The 15,334-nt window shown below is 36.7% G+C and overlaps 1 protein-coding gene across 1 annotated transcript; it reads right to left on the reverse strand.

Moving 5' to 3' along the window:
* Nucleotides 1-606: 606 nt before the first annotated feature.
* LOC132700999 (synaptic vesicle glycoprotein 2B-like) lies at nucleotides 607-9,962 on the reverse strand. The gene is made up of 11 exons (XM_060668605.1): nucleotides 9,853-9,962; nucleotides 7,307-7,516; nucleotides 5,864-6,026; nucleotides 5,636-5,811; nucleotides 5,204-5,388; nucleotides 4,362-4,546; nucleotides 3,311-3,449; nucleotides 3,139-3,253; nucleotides 981-1,140; nucleotides 796-923; nucleotides 607-737 (listed from the first exon to the last, which is right to left on the reverse strand). Exons 1-11 carry the CDS (start codon nucleotides 9,923-9,925, stop codon nucleotides 682-684), a joined length of 1,590 nt encoding a protein of 529 aa, XP_060524588.1. The 5' UTR covers nucleotides 9,926-9,962; the 3' UTR covers nucleotides 607-681.
* Nucleotides 9,963-15,334: the final 5,372 nt, after the last annotated feature.

The raw sequence follows: 15,334 nt of genomic DNA on the forward strand, positions 1-15,334 counted from the left end.
GCGTATTTTGTTTTTCTTCTATATATATATATATATATATATATATATATATATATATATATATATATATATATATATATATATATATATATATATATATATATATATATATATATATATATATAATATTCTCACGTATTGATTCACGGATGGAAAAATGTGATGACACTATATTCCGGGATATCATCCGTTCGCTCATTGAACTCCGACTGGAATCCTGCAGACGTTTCGCCAAAATCTCACTTGGCATCTTCAATGCTCGCGCTCCGAAAACACTTCGAACACTCCAGTCGGATGCAGTATTTGCAGGATTCAATGAGCGAACGGATGATATCCCGGAATATAGTGTCATCATATATATATATATATATATATATATATATATATATATATATATATATATATATATATATATATATATATCCCGGAATATAGTGTCATCATATATATATATATATATATATATATATATATATATATATATATATATATATATATATATATATATATATATTCGGATTTCTTAAAAACCGATCGGGGATAATCGACAAGCTCCGGTTGCGTACTTACGGCTGTCAAAACGAATGAAAATATATCGAAACTAACGAATTTTTTAATCGGAAACGCTTAATCTCAGAGTACGCAGAGTTTTCACAATACGGTCCTTCGAGCCGGATTCTCCTATTGCAGGGCCTGCATGTCCGTCTTCGGGAAGAACATCGACAAGCAGGCGGCACCTGAAAACCTCCGCGATTAGAACCCTTCCCCTCCCCCGCCCCGTCCCGCGATATTTACTCAGCAAAAGACCGCCGACCGCTAAAAATGGCGGCAGGCAGCCGCTCTGTATGAGAAACGGGAATATGAAACTGCCGCTCATAGCGCCCGCCCGGCCTGACATGGCGCCTATCGATATGGCGAGGGTCCTGCGCGTAAACAAATATTTTAAAAAGCAACGGCGTAACCTCAACGAAGGTCTTAACCTCAAGGTCGTGGGAAACAGGTCCACCGTCACCGAAATGACGACGTTGGCCGAGAGCGCCCCCATGGCGTTGAAAACCGCCGAAAAGGCCAGCGCCATGTCCGAGTTCTGCGCGAAATACATCGAAATGGCCGCCGCCCCTGAAATCGTCGCCGCCGCCACTGAAACACATCATTAGTGTTGACGTCGTAATTTGAAGTTAGGTTAACCGCGGTATCTAAACATCCGAAACGGTTCATTACTGTCTTTTAGGGATGCTTTTCCTTATACTTTAATGATAGGATATGTAGTATACATCAACCAAAAATATAGTGCTTTTAGACCCGACCAGTGATTAACTTTGCCTACTGTTTATTATTCCAAAACTGCAGCCCCTTTTAAAACACCCTACCGGGTAGACCCTTACCCGTAACCATTCCAGGACCGTCCTAGGAATTTATCTACCTATATTAACAGGCGAGATATAAGTATGTTTTCAATGAACATGTACATAAAAAAATGAATACAAAGTAACAATTGTTGTTGTTTTTATTGCTGCTCCTACTTCCCCTTCTGGATTTCTTATAAAAATGTAAGCATTCAAATCAATTTGTTTAGCATCCGAAGACAAAAGTGTTAAAAAATAGGAACCTTCAAAAAATATTTAATTGTAAGATTTTAATAAATATTTTTTTGTGTTCTTGTGACACGAATATAGCACATAACTTTGCGGTCTCTTGTTCTAGAAGAACGCGGTTTTTTCATTCGTGCTCCTACGGACCACTGTGTGAAATATGAAATTGAAATATCTCGCACGCCCTGTATATTTGCCAAGAGCTGTAAATCAGAAGATTTTTTACGTTTTTCATGTACAGCCAATAATTTACCCGCAAAACTGGCAGGTTAGAGCGAGAGAGAGAGTTTCTTTTAAGCTTCTTTAGATTTTTTGCCCAAAAACAAAAAAAATATTCGAAATAGAGGTTATAGCCTTGAATCTCCCACGAATTTTTCCAATAGACCAAACGGTTTTCGAGCAAATAATTCTTTTCTGGAACTATGAAGTAATGAATGTATGTAATGTAATGTAGCTATCGATGTGGCCTCTAACGCTGTTTAAACCAATTAAGCATGTTTTTTATGAATTTTTTGATTTAACGGAAAATAATTTACTCTAGAAAAGAACCATTTTCAGAATCTTTTGGATTATCGTCTATAATTGTCTGTACATAATCGAATCGGTTCAAGAATTTTGCCTAAGGGGTTAATAGTTTTCAGGAAAATATTTTTCTTTGGGATACAAAGTAACCAAAAAAATTTTTTCCAAAATGTTTAAAAAATACTTCGCGATATTTGATGGCGCCCAGTTTAAGTGTAAGTGGGAACTTACTCTCGATAGCTTCAAATTTAAGACATTCGCCACATATCTTAATATTGCACGGATTAAATTGTACACCCTGTACAATAGGGGAAAGCCTTGAATATAAAAATTTCAGCTGTCCATACAACTGACAACTGAGGCACAGCCTTCTAGTCATCGTCAATTACCATTGTTAGAGCCAGTAAATATTTATAGGGAACAATCTTGTGGTATTTTTTAGAATAAGGGGAATTTCAGTCAAAGGTGCACGTGTTTTTTCTCGATCCTATTCAAAAGTCGAAGTTTACGATTTTACTGATGGTAACGATCGGCCTGGCGAACACTTGTCTATTAATTTATGACCGAAGACAAGGGTTACTCTTAGTGCATGGTTTAAGTGGCTTTTGAAGTAGGTATTGAGTTAAATAGATGTGTTTTACTTTTTGGAAAACTGAATTTTAGGACTTCAGTATCGTTAAAGATTCGGCAGGCATCGAAGCATTCGAAGCTTGTTGAATTTATAACTTATCACTAATTATCTATCTTTGTTATATACATACTTTTTTATGTTACTTGTTTTTTTTACTAATTTGGTGAGTTTACTAAATTAAAGGATTGTGCGTAAAAATACTGCCTTTTATTTCAACGAATCGACGTGTTGCTGAAACGGGTAGTTTTGGTGACCCGACAACCGTTTTTAGGGGACCTCGATTTTATTTTTTTTTTTTTGCCAATACCGGGTTATAGTGGATTTAAACGCTCGTCGCTAGCGCCATCTAGGATCCGGTAGTCGAAGTATTAGGTTAAAATGTCAAATACTGACCGAGAACGTTCCTCTTTCCGACGATACGCATCAGAAAGACGGTAATGCCGTATCCCACGATCGACGTGCAGCCTACTATCATCGAGTTGATGTAGACCCTCTGGTTGTCGGTGTTCTAGGAAATACGTCATCGTCATCATCATCGAAGTCAAAGAAATTCGCGGATATTTACGACTACGCATGACTCCACAGTCCGATTGATCGGCACTATCGATTCCATCATGGTGCAGAGGTCCGCGGACTCCTGCAACTTCTCGTAGTCGGTCATGGCTTGGAATATTTGCGGCAGCCACAGTCTGAGCATGTTGACGCTGTAAACCATAGATAATAGAACAAATTTGTTGTAGTTTGCAGTCTCAAAATATCGTTTTTGCTTACTAGCCTTCTGATTCCGTGCAAATTTTACCCCCTATACCTCGTTACCCCCTTGCACAAGGTTGTAACGTCTTTAAATATCAATTAGCATAGCAGATGGTTGTTAGAGAAGCAGCAGATTGATGATAGTCAGCAACATGTTAGGGCTGAGACATATTCATGTCTTTTTTTGTTAGATCTTTAAAAGGACTCTAGAACAAAGTTAGGGATTTTTTAGACCGTGGGTTAGGAACGAGTAGTTTGTTTCCGTGGCCTGCCAGATTTCCAGACCTTACCGTCCTGGACTTTTAACGTTTAGGTAGCATAGAAAATAGGGTTGATTAAGAACCTGCAGAGAAAGTGAAGGACCTTTCACCTTTGCTTTTCCTCATTTCACTGTTTAATCACTTAAAGAAATTATTATCTTCCCATTAAATTATTCGTGCACATCTAAATAGGTTATGTCCAATTGAACCTAATGTATATAAAGTCGGGCATTTTTCGAAAATTAAGATTCTAATGTAATCAATCGTCTTGCCTCTATTTGACACTCGGATTGAACGAAGTCCAGGTGAGGCCAAAAAAAAGTAGTATGTTTTTCACCATCACCTGTCCCCCGGGAGAGATTTACAGATTCCCAACCAAACCAAAAAAAAAAATGGTGTCGCATAACTTTTCAGACGATTCTCGACCCTAAATCGGTATTTGGTTCGGTCCTGTTGTAGTAAGTAAAAAAAGGGCGCCTTTTCAATTAACCTCTTTCATGGCATAACGCGTTTGTTTGTTTTAATTTTGCAAAAAAAAAAGACAAAAACACGAGTTGTATTTAACTCTAATCCGCCGTGTTCTGAATAAAACTGCCTGCTCACCTGGACGCGATACACAGGGTGACAACGCAGACCAGCATCATCCTAAACAGGTGCGGCGGAAAGAACAAAGGCCTGATCTGCTGGAAGCCTTCTTTCAAGGCTTGCGCCTTCGTCCGGTGGGCGGTCACCTTGCCGCCATGTTGCGCGTTCTCGTTCAACTTGGTCTCGTCGACAAGTCTCTTTACCTTGTAGAAAAAAAATTATGAATTGAGTTTTTTAAAAATAATTTGCACAACACATTCACGACATCAGTGGAAGCGTTTGCGATTTACCCCGTATGATTTATACAAGCCTAACCAACAGCGTTAAATTACTAGTTACTAACAATTTTGTGTGTGCTAATGCTAATTTTAGCATTAAGTTTTCCTATCGTACCCACGCAATGACAATATGGCTTCGTCACATGCGTAAACCATCTCATTTGTTTTAACGTGGGGTTTTTTGAAATTCAAAATAATTTTTTTACGAAAACCGCTGGAAATAGTTAGAGGTAAATATCAACGAATATTACTGAAATTTTTTTCTTGGTTCCGACAAATAATCTGCTTCGAAAAATAACAATTTTCATTTGCCGACAAAATGGCGGTTGACGTCGGATCGCACCCCAAATTTTCAAGGTCACTGCGCGTCGCCTAGCGTTACATTGTGGCAAAATTTGAACCGGGTCTGACTGTTCTGAACTTGTACCGGTTCAAAAAAATCCCGGAGGTCCGTAACAGAGAACAGACGGTGATCATGAACCGGTACCGTTGTCTGAAGTTTAATGACTAGTGGGATAGAAACAAAGTAATAAGGACCTTCTGTCCAATGACACTAATTCAGGTATGTACGCCACTGCTTACCGGGAATGTATCGGCGGGCAGCCCCGTGTTCACCCGGTATACCGTCTCGAACACCTTCAGCGCTTTCTCGTTCTCCCCGCACATCATCAGGAACTTGGGACTTTCGGGTAGGAACGCAAAAATGGCGGCGTTCAGCAGCGCGGGAACGGCCGTGACGAATAGAAATACGTTCCAAGAATGGAAATCTGCAAAAGACTTTCACGAGGTTATGTGGAGAGGGACTACTCTGTCTATTAGGTGCGTTTCTAACCCTGATCGCTTTTGGGCGAATGTCCAAGAACGATTTGGCCTTAAAGCCGAAAAGAAGAATCACAAGCGTCAGCAACGTTTACTTTTGGGTTATGTGTTATCCCCGATTTTGGCCGAATGTCCAAGAACACCTTGACCTTAAAGCTTAGAAGAACGGCTGATTCTTGTTTAGGTCACACTCACCCAAGCCGATGACCGAAAAGTCCAGATCCTGGGGCAGCAACGCCCACGCTATGAGCGGCAGCAACACGGTGCCGAAGCTGTTGCAGCAGCCTATGAGCAGCTGGAAAGCGGGCCTGTACCTGGCGCAGTGGAATTCGGATATGTAGGAGCTCAGGGCGGAGAACGGGCCGATCACTCTGGAATTTCCGGTAGGTATTTCCGGACCCCGGACCTGGCGGGGATACTCACATGAATCCCTGGAAGAATTTGGCCGCTAGGATCAGCATCAAATCTTGCGCGAACGCGCTGACTAGGACGAAGAGGCCGTCCGCCAAGAAGCCGACGAAGATGAGGCGTTTCCTGCCGAGTACGTCGAACAGGAACCCCCAGATGGCGGCACTCGACACCATTCCTGGCCGTTAACATTAATTGAAACGCTCCGAACGGGCACAAATAGCATTTAAATTTGTGAGTGAGTGAGTTTGCGTATTCAGGTATAATGAATAAAAAATGTACAGGTTGTTTGTAAGCAGTTATAGAATGTTATAGAATGATGGCGCAGTTACGCTGTTTTGTTTTGTTGTTTGTAGGTAGTCATATAATAATGAAAAACCATTTTCTGAGTTTAAAAGGTCCATGGATCAATGCCTTGCTTAGTTTTGATTAGTTTGTTATTTAACAAAAATGTATAGGTTGTAACTAGTTATAGAATACAATAGAATAGTAGTGCAGTTAGGCTGTTTTAAAAAACTTCTAGTGGCTCCAGCTCCAGGGATCAATGTCTTGGTTAGTTTTGGTCCGTTAGGTGTTGTTTTTTAGTTGTTACAGAATATAATATATTAATGGCGTAGTAACGCTATTTTATAAAGCTAGTATCTCATTTGTTGTTTACATAGTAGTTATACAATAATGAATAATCATTTTCTCAGTTAAAAAGGTCTAGGGACCAATACATTGATTAGTTTTTGTTAGTTTGTTACTTGTTATTTTACAAAATTTTATAAGTTTTTAAGAAGTTATAGAATATTATAGAATAATGGCGCGGTAAGGCTGTTTTCCAAAAACTTCTAATCGGTCATTGGTTGTTGGTAAGTAGTTAGAGAATAATGAATAATCATTTTCTCAATTAACAAGGTTCGTTTTGGTTGGTTGTTACAGAATATAATATATTAGTAGCGCAGTTGCGTTATTTTACAAAAATATATAGGTTGTTTGTAAGTAGTTATGAAATGTTATAAAATAATATAGAAAAGACTTCTAGTCTCTCAGTGGTTGTTTATAGGTAGTTCTAGAATAATAAATCTCTCATCTTCTCAGTTAAAAGGGTCTGATTATGCCTTGGTTAGTTTGTTAGTTGTTTAATAGTTGAATAAGGAATATATTGTAATAAAGGCGCAGTAACGCAATTTTACAACACTGTAGAGGTTGTAAGTAGTTACAGAATGCTATAGAATAATGGTGCCAAAAACTTCTAGTTTCTTATTGGCATAGAGTAATGAATAATCATTTTCTCAGTTAAAATGGCCCGGGGATCAATGCCTTAGTTAGTTTTGCCTAATTTGTTAGTTGTTGTTTAATAGTTAATGGCGCAGTCATGCTGTTTTGCAAAAATTTATAGTTTGTTTGTAGTTAGGCTGTTTTCCAAAACTTATAGTCTCTCATTGGTTGTTTAGTTTATCCCCTACTGTTTACCGGCGTAGGTGACTGCATTCAGCAGCCCTTTGTCGTTGAGATCGAGGTCGAGATCGCACTGCGCAGCCACCGAAGTGTACGACATGGAGGTAGTGTCGAACACGATACAGAAACTGGCGGGTACGCACACGAAGGCCAGCAACCAGTTGAACTTGCCGAATCGGGTGGCCGAGATGGCTTCCTCGAAAGTGGCCGGCTCGTTTTCTGAAACTTCAGTTTATTTCGACCAAAAACCAATAAAAAACGGAGCTCCAGGATCCGTAGTACGATAGCAACCGCCAGCGCCGCAGTGAGCGACACAAAGAAATTAATTTTCTGGCGCTGGGAGGCGGGAAATTTGAACGACGAGAAAAAATACCAATAAAAATCAACATAACATTAGAAACAAAAGCAATATCCAATAATAATATATGAAATTATTGTGAAAATTTTAGGTTCTCGTTGGTTACTTTTGGTTAGTTAGTTATTTAGTAGGTATAGATTATTATCATTAATATTATTATTATTAAGCTATTTTCAAAAACTTTTAGACTCGCATTGGTTGTTTATAAGTAGTTGTAGAGTAATGGTACTGCAGTGAAACTGTTTCCAAAAAATTTCTCCATTCTCATAGTTTCTTTGTAAATGATTCTAGAATATCATAAAATAATGGGGCAGTTTTACTTTTCTCCAAAAAATTCTAAATCATTATTAGTTATTGGTTCTAGAATGTGATAGATAGATAGTGTGATAGTTAAGTTGTTTTCCAAAAAATTATTTGTTCTCATATTCGTAGTTATAGAGTATTATAAATTGATGGTGCAGTTAGGCTATTTTCCAAAAATGAATAGGTTATTACGATTATTATAGAATAATAGTACAGTTTTCTAAATACTTCTAGGCTCTCATCGGTTATTTATAACTAGGTACAAACTAATGTAATGTTTTTTAAAAGCCTCTCGGTTCTTATTTGTCGTTTCATAACAGGTTATAAATTAATGGTAAGTATTGGCAGTTTCTAAGTATTTATTTAATAACTGTGTTGTTAAGGCGTTTTTCAAAAAAAATCTCATTGGTTTAAAAGTAGTTGTAGACTAGTATAGTTCAGTTAGTTTGTTACAGAATATTATATAATAATGGTGCAGTTAGGCTGTTTTCCTAAAACTAAAAGTCTGTTACTGGTTGTTTATAAGTAGTTATAAACTAATATAGAATATTGGTTTTGAAATTTTATAAAACCTTCTAGGTTCTCATTTGTTGTTTATAAGTAGTTATAGAATAACGGAGCAGTAAAGCTATAAAGCTGCTATAGAATATTATACAATAATGGTGCAGTCGAGTTGTTTTCCCAAAACTTCTAGAATCTTTATGAATAATTGTAGAATAATGGTGCTGCTGGGTTATTTTCCAAAAATGTATATGTTCTCATTGGTTGTTTATAAATAGTTATGGACTATTTTAGTACTGTTAAGCTGTTTTGTTGGAAAAACATCAGCACGTTTGTAGAAAAAAATGAAAAGGAAACAACTTTTTTTTGTAAATCTGTAGATATATTCAAAAATGACCTGATTTTTGTTTTGTAAAAGTGTCAATATCAATATCAGGATCGCAATTTGAATGCAGTTTTAGCTGTTTGATTTAGCTATATGATAACCTGACTTTCCGAAATACCGAAACGGTATACAGGTCCTAACCCATAAGTTTTCTCTATAAATCCGGAAACTGGTTAGTTAATCTGGACGTTGCCTTATCAGATGGTATAAATTGGAGTCTCTCCTTATCTCGATTAGGTATAGCTGGCCAATAGACAGTAATCTTAAAAGAGGCGTTTTTTACAATATCTTCCCTTTTATTTCCAAATAATAACATCTGCGTTTTGTTAGTATTCAATAAGAAGTTGTGAGCCGCAGATACCTCCGCAACTATTTTTAGATCCAAATTTATTTTAGTACCGGCATTTAAAGCTTCACTAGCAACAAAACTGAGTATCTTGATGAGATTTACAAAATTTTGGAACAGTCGAGAATTCAGCTGTGTGGACTGAGAACAAGATAGGTGCCAGAATACTACCCTGGGGAACACCCCTCTCAAGAGTTTAATTTTGAATCCGCTGCTCTCAATAAATCGTCAGTAACATGAAGCAAGGCACAAATGGTGCTGTGAAGAGGTCGATGACCAGATTGAGTGTCTGGGATTATTTTATGATCGCATTGGAATTGACGAAGATATTTAGGTGCAATTTTTTCAATAATCTTTGAGACGGTTGGCATCAAACTTATTGGCCTAAAATCATTAATGCCACTTCTTTCTTTGGAACTTTAGCTTGCTTCCACCCCGGTCAGGAAAAAGAAAATGATATGGTCGACTAAATATGGAGTAGTCAAAAGAATCATTTTCATGTCAATATTGTCTGAGCCATGAAGTTTTATTAACTTCCTCATAGTTCTTTGCGATAACCTTTCGCGACCTTGGAGATTCCTATTACGTCGAACGTCACAGATCGAAGTTTCGCGTTGGGGTTAGGATTTCGCGCGGGTTTTTCGACAACTTACGCGCGTAGTACTCACCTTTTGCGCACTGGCGCTGCAACGAGCTGCTCGTGCTCAGCTTCCGGCTGTCCACTATACCCACTTCGCTCATCTTGCGTAGATTTTTTTAAGAGAACTTCGAGACTATAGCTTCTCCATAGCACTGTCGACGTTATATTCGGGCGGCTGGTGCGTCGCGTATATTTGTCTTAGATTTAGGAGGTGCGGGCCTCGAAAAAACAATGCTCTCCGCGACTCTATTTAAATATTGAAAAAGGCAGGACCGTAACGCGGGATTTGCTGGGAAGGGCAACAAAAATCACCGCGTGTTTGCGAGAGAGTTTTATTTTTTTATTTTCCGAACAATTTTTCAGTTAACGTCACTGCGGCGCCCGCGTATCGGGAAAAATAGCGATAGGCACGCGGAAGCTGAAAAAAAAAACGTCGAAAGTACGTTATACTGAAGAAAAAGATTTCAAAATTCTTTTATACAATGTGTTGTTTAATTCAAAGTCAATAATTAATCAACTATTAATTATGCACAGCCTGTTGCCATTTTGTAATGGTCGCCATAGTTTTTTCTCTTCAAATTGAACGAGCTGTATATTATTATATGATGTGACGTACATTTTTTTGCTTGATTTGGAGCCTTTAGATTTTCCACTTGGTGGCTAGTGTACTCTTTCCTGACAGGTACAAAATAGAGATTAACTATTGACATTTTTTTATCGTTTTCCATGGATTATTAAAAAATGAAAATAACGATCTCATCAAATTTTGTACACTCCCAATTGTTAACTTTAACTTCTTTTATGCTTCCGTGTATGGCATATATACGTTAATCGGCCATTAAGCACAATGAAAGGGGATTGTGTTGCAGAAAACCCAAGGACCTCAAATCGGGTGATCTAAGTGGTCGATTCTGGAGTCTTCCAAATCGGAAAGATGTCGAACTTTGTCAAAGTCGACGAACTTTGTGTTCTGACCAATTTTAATTTTATTTTATTTCAAAATTTTAAGCAATGTACTATGAAATTTTCCCTATGATTTGACTAGATGCTGTCAGATACTTATGAGATACCGCGTATAAAACATTATATTTTCATTCCACGCGGCGCATTCCATGACCAAGCAACTTTCATAAAATGAATCCTATTATGGAGATACAAAATATATTATACAGGATGTCCGAAGATGAATATAAAAGTTCGTACATTATTCAGCCAAACAAAAAAAGTTTAAGAACCTTGTCAAATTTGCTCAATAGAAAAGAAGTTATTACGGAAAATTTATAAAAAAAAAAAATACACTCACATTTGTCGTCCTAACCTCAAAGTGGTGGGGAACAGGTCCCCCGTCACGGACACTATAACGTTGGTAGCTAGCGCCCCCAAAGCGTTGAACGCCGATGAAAACACCAGCTCCATCTCTGAACTCTGCACGAAGTACAAGCCGATCCGGGGATTAGTTCCGCGACTACTCCAATAGATGGCGTTGATCGGATAATCCCCGTAATATCCGACAAGTTAGCAGTTTGAACCTGAACTATTTTTTAAAGAATTTAATTGAATGTGATTTCACTGAACCGGGTATACTATTAAAAATTACAACGGCGCTGTTTCGAATTTTTTGCTATTTATATTTATTAATGCTATAAAGACATGGATAATAGAGGACCAAACCATAGTTCATAATCGAAAGGGCAAGTGACTGAGCTAAAAGTTTCCGTGGACTGAAATTAAGGACAGTTCTATGCCTGTATAAATGGCGCAAAACCAAATAGGACTTTTCCACCAACACCACGAATCTAAGTCTACAATCAAATATAACACCGTTAATTAATAAATACGTTTTGGATGAAAAATTGACGATTTAACTTGAGTACAAGATACACATTTTTAGAAACAAAGAATCCAAATCATCATTGTAGCACAAGCGAGGCCTGAGTGCAGAATATTATGGAACACTTATAAGGCTCTATGTTTGAGAGGAGTTTTCACAGTCCATATTTACGATGGCGTCCAAGTCCTGGTGATTATAATCCTGGACCTTCAGTTGGTAAGCCAATTACATCAACAACTTCGGCTGAGTTTTTCATACAACGCCCATGCATTTGCAAAGACATTGATAGCCGTGACCTGGGGTATAAAAGTCTATCCGAAATAACACCCAAGTCTGCGAGTACAATTTTAATAGGCATTGCGTTGGACATTGAGACGACTTGTTTCACCAAAGCGCAAGCCTGTCAACATCTGATTGAAGCTGGATTCAGTCATCAATACCCTTCACTCTTATGAAGCGTCATCAGCGCTGTGTCAAAAGAACATGGATATTATTCATTTAGATATCACTAAAATACAACCACAATGAAGACTAATAACGTTTAAGGCCACTGTTAACGGGAGGAAAAGACAATAAATATTATGACATTGACAGGATTAAAGAATAATCCCGCAACAAATCAAAATCATCATATCGGGCCATGGTAAACAGTTGACAGGATCAAGGTACCAATCCAAAAAATCAAAAACCAAAGAAACAAAAACCACCAAACCAAAGAAGTGCTCAAAATGACTAGAACCCGTAAAATTGCCAGACCATAAAGAGTTGTCATTGATCAGGGCATAGATCACGATACCTCTACATTCACTTTCCTTTGGTCGAGATCGGGAGGCAAGGGTGTGTATAGATATTACTCAAACTTTGTACATCTTGTACATAAACCTTTTTCAGAGGATTCCGATGAAACACCCGTTTGTATCCCTCATTTTTAGAGGTTGAAATTTTCGGAGAGTCATGTAAGTTTTTTTAACAAACCATTGTTCTTCCGACACAATGCTAAGGAATGTTTTCTCGTTGTAGAATCCCGATGAAGCTTGTATACTCAGGCGAAAACTAGATTATTAATTAAAAAGGCTGAAATAGAACTGAGGTGGTTTTTACTTGATGAAAATCCAGTTAACAAAATAGATTTTCACGAAATTATATATTTTCACATGACAATTGTTTCGACAACGCCATGTCTTTATCAAATGTACCACTTACAAACTACCTGCTACTATATATACCGAAAAATGACAATAAAATATTAATTAATGTTGTGAGGATTGAGAAAGTGCAATGAAGCAGAGCTATTTAAATCTAATTCATCATTAAGCAATACATCTGAATGTCTCAGTTAATCTCCATCGCTTCCAATAAATTTAATTTTCTACTTTTTGTGGCTGTATGTAAATTATCAAAATTGTAGTAAAAATGTGTAAATATACACTATTGCTTTTAAACGCCCTTTTATGTTCGTTAATGCGTGTCTTGAAGGATCTACCTGTTTTTCCAATATAAATTTTAGGACAAAATCCGCAATTCAACCTGTAGACACCTGATTTTTGAGATTTTGGACATTTCGTTTTATTGGTTTTTTAAAAATTTTCCTATTATGTTGTTAGTTCTGAAAGCTATTTTTAAACCACATTTTCACAAACGTTTTGAAACTTTTCCACTGGGTTCTCCTATGTGTGTAATTGTTTTAAATCGTTCGTGTTCTGCATTAGGATTCGGATAAATAGAGTTTGCTGTTGTCTGGATTTGTTTTTATTTATAATTTTATCTATAATGGAGGGATTGTAGCTGTTGTTCAGTGCAATTTTTGATGACAATTTTGGTAATTTACATACGGCCACAAATAGTACAAAATTAAATTTATTGAAAGCCATGGAGATTAACAAAACGAGAAATACCTCTCCTTTATTGAACTTAAATCCTCGCAACAACATTAATTTTGAGGGGGACACAAATATGTGGCTTCACATAAGAGGGGTAGATATTTTTGGACATCAGACACTCTTTCTGACTTCCGCCACATACGCCTCGGCATTGATGTCAAGTGTCTCATATATTTCGCTGAATATAACAAACATGTTCATAAAAAATTAAATTTCTGGTGGCCGCATCGTGACTTGCAAGGGGCTCACTTTTTGCTGATCTGCATATTTTTTAAAAAGATGTAAACTTTTTCTTCATGAAAAAACTACATAACAGTAATAATTATTACTGCACTGAAGTGCACTGTATGTGTTTTTCCATAACTAAAAAAAATTTACAATATTAAATAGCAAACACTTTTTTTTTTTTGAAAGAAGTATAAACTTCTATAAATTGATGTCAAGATAAACGTTGTGAAAAGAAATTTTACAAAATTTGGCATCTAGATACAATCATAATAAAAATCATGAATCCGTTGGCTAAGGGGTATTTGATGCTTAAGTCATTTTAAGGGCCTAACGGTCCAGACACATTTCTAAAAAAATATTTTATAATAGTTACATCAATAAAAAATTCATTTGAACCCTTTGTATATTATTAAAAACCTTACAAACATTACAGGATCAACAAAAACTTCATTAAAATATCTAGATGACATTTTTCTTTTTGATGTCACTTTAATCAAAAACTCTGGAGTCCTTCAGGCTGGTCTGAGTGATCATTTTCCTATTTTAAAAACATAAATGTGTCCCAATTTTACACTGCCCCTCAGAATGCAAAATCAACTGGTCGTCCAAAAATCGTATGGTGCGGGGGGTTGTGGGGGTCAATTTGTAATAAAAATGACAAAAAATTATTATTATATTTTTTTTACCTACGACATACAGCTATTAAACTGACAAAACCGCTTTTCAATATTTTTATTAGAAATCCTTTTTTTTTCATTTTAAAAACGCACCGCATAATGCTTTTATATGGGAGTCTTTAACGAATAAACGCTTGCCCTGAAAACTCATTTTTTGTTATGGTTTACCTTGAAAAATATTTGGTTTATCAAAAAAAAATGTTTTCTATAAGCCATATGCATTGAAGATCAAAGAATCCGTTACTTTTTCAAAAGCCCCAATCCGATGGATCGCTTTTCTTAAACTAGCAATTAGATTATATTGAAAAATAATAAAAAAAAATTTAATCTACTTTGTTTCTTTCATATTCAGGCAGGGAAATTTTCGATAATTTTCTTAAACCATTACTTTTTCAATGTTTCAAACACGATCCAATCGCGTTACATCAAAGACAAGTCAAAGAAGTAATCGCTAACTCCACACTATTTAGTGAAAAAGACAAATATTTTATAACAATTATGAATCCACAACCGCCGAAATTATATCTTTAGTTATATTACATAAACAAGATATGCCCGTTAGACCATTCGTGTCTTATGTAATAGCTCCGGTAGTAAAACTCTCAACAAAATCAGTAAATATTCCACACAGATTTTAAACCAAAATTCGCAATAAAAAATTCTTTTGAATTAATCAACAAAATTAAAGATATCAAAATCCCTTCTAACCCAACACTCTTGTCTTGTGATGTACAAAAACTTATTTCCCAGTATTCCACCTATGGATGTGATAGATCCAGTAGATTTCACTCAGTCAGCCGAGACGGCGTTTATGCCCCTCATTTAGCTCCGCCCCCCTCAAACAATATGTAAGCAGGTGCAGAGTAAAATACGAGCCAGTTTCAGTCAAGCTCT

Source organism: Cylas formicarius, unplaced genomic scaffold, assembly GCF_029955315.1.
Source record: "Cylas formicarius isolate icCylForm1 unplaced genomic scaffold, icCylForm1.1 PGA_scaffold_4__25_contigs__length_36172078, whole genome shotgun sequence".
Taxonomy (NCBI): domain Eukaryota; kingdom Metazoa; phylum Arthropoda; class Insecta; order Coleoptera; family Brentidae; genus Cylas; species Cylas formicarius.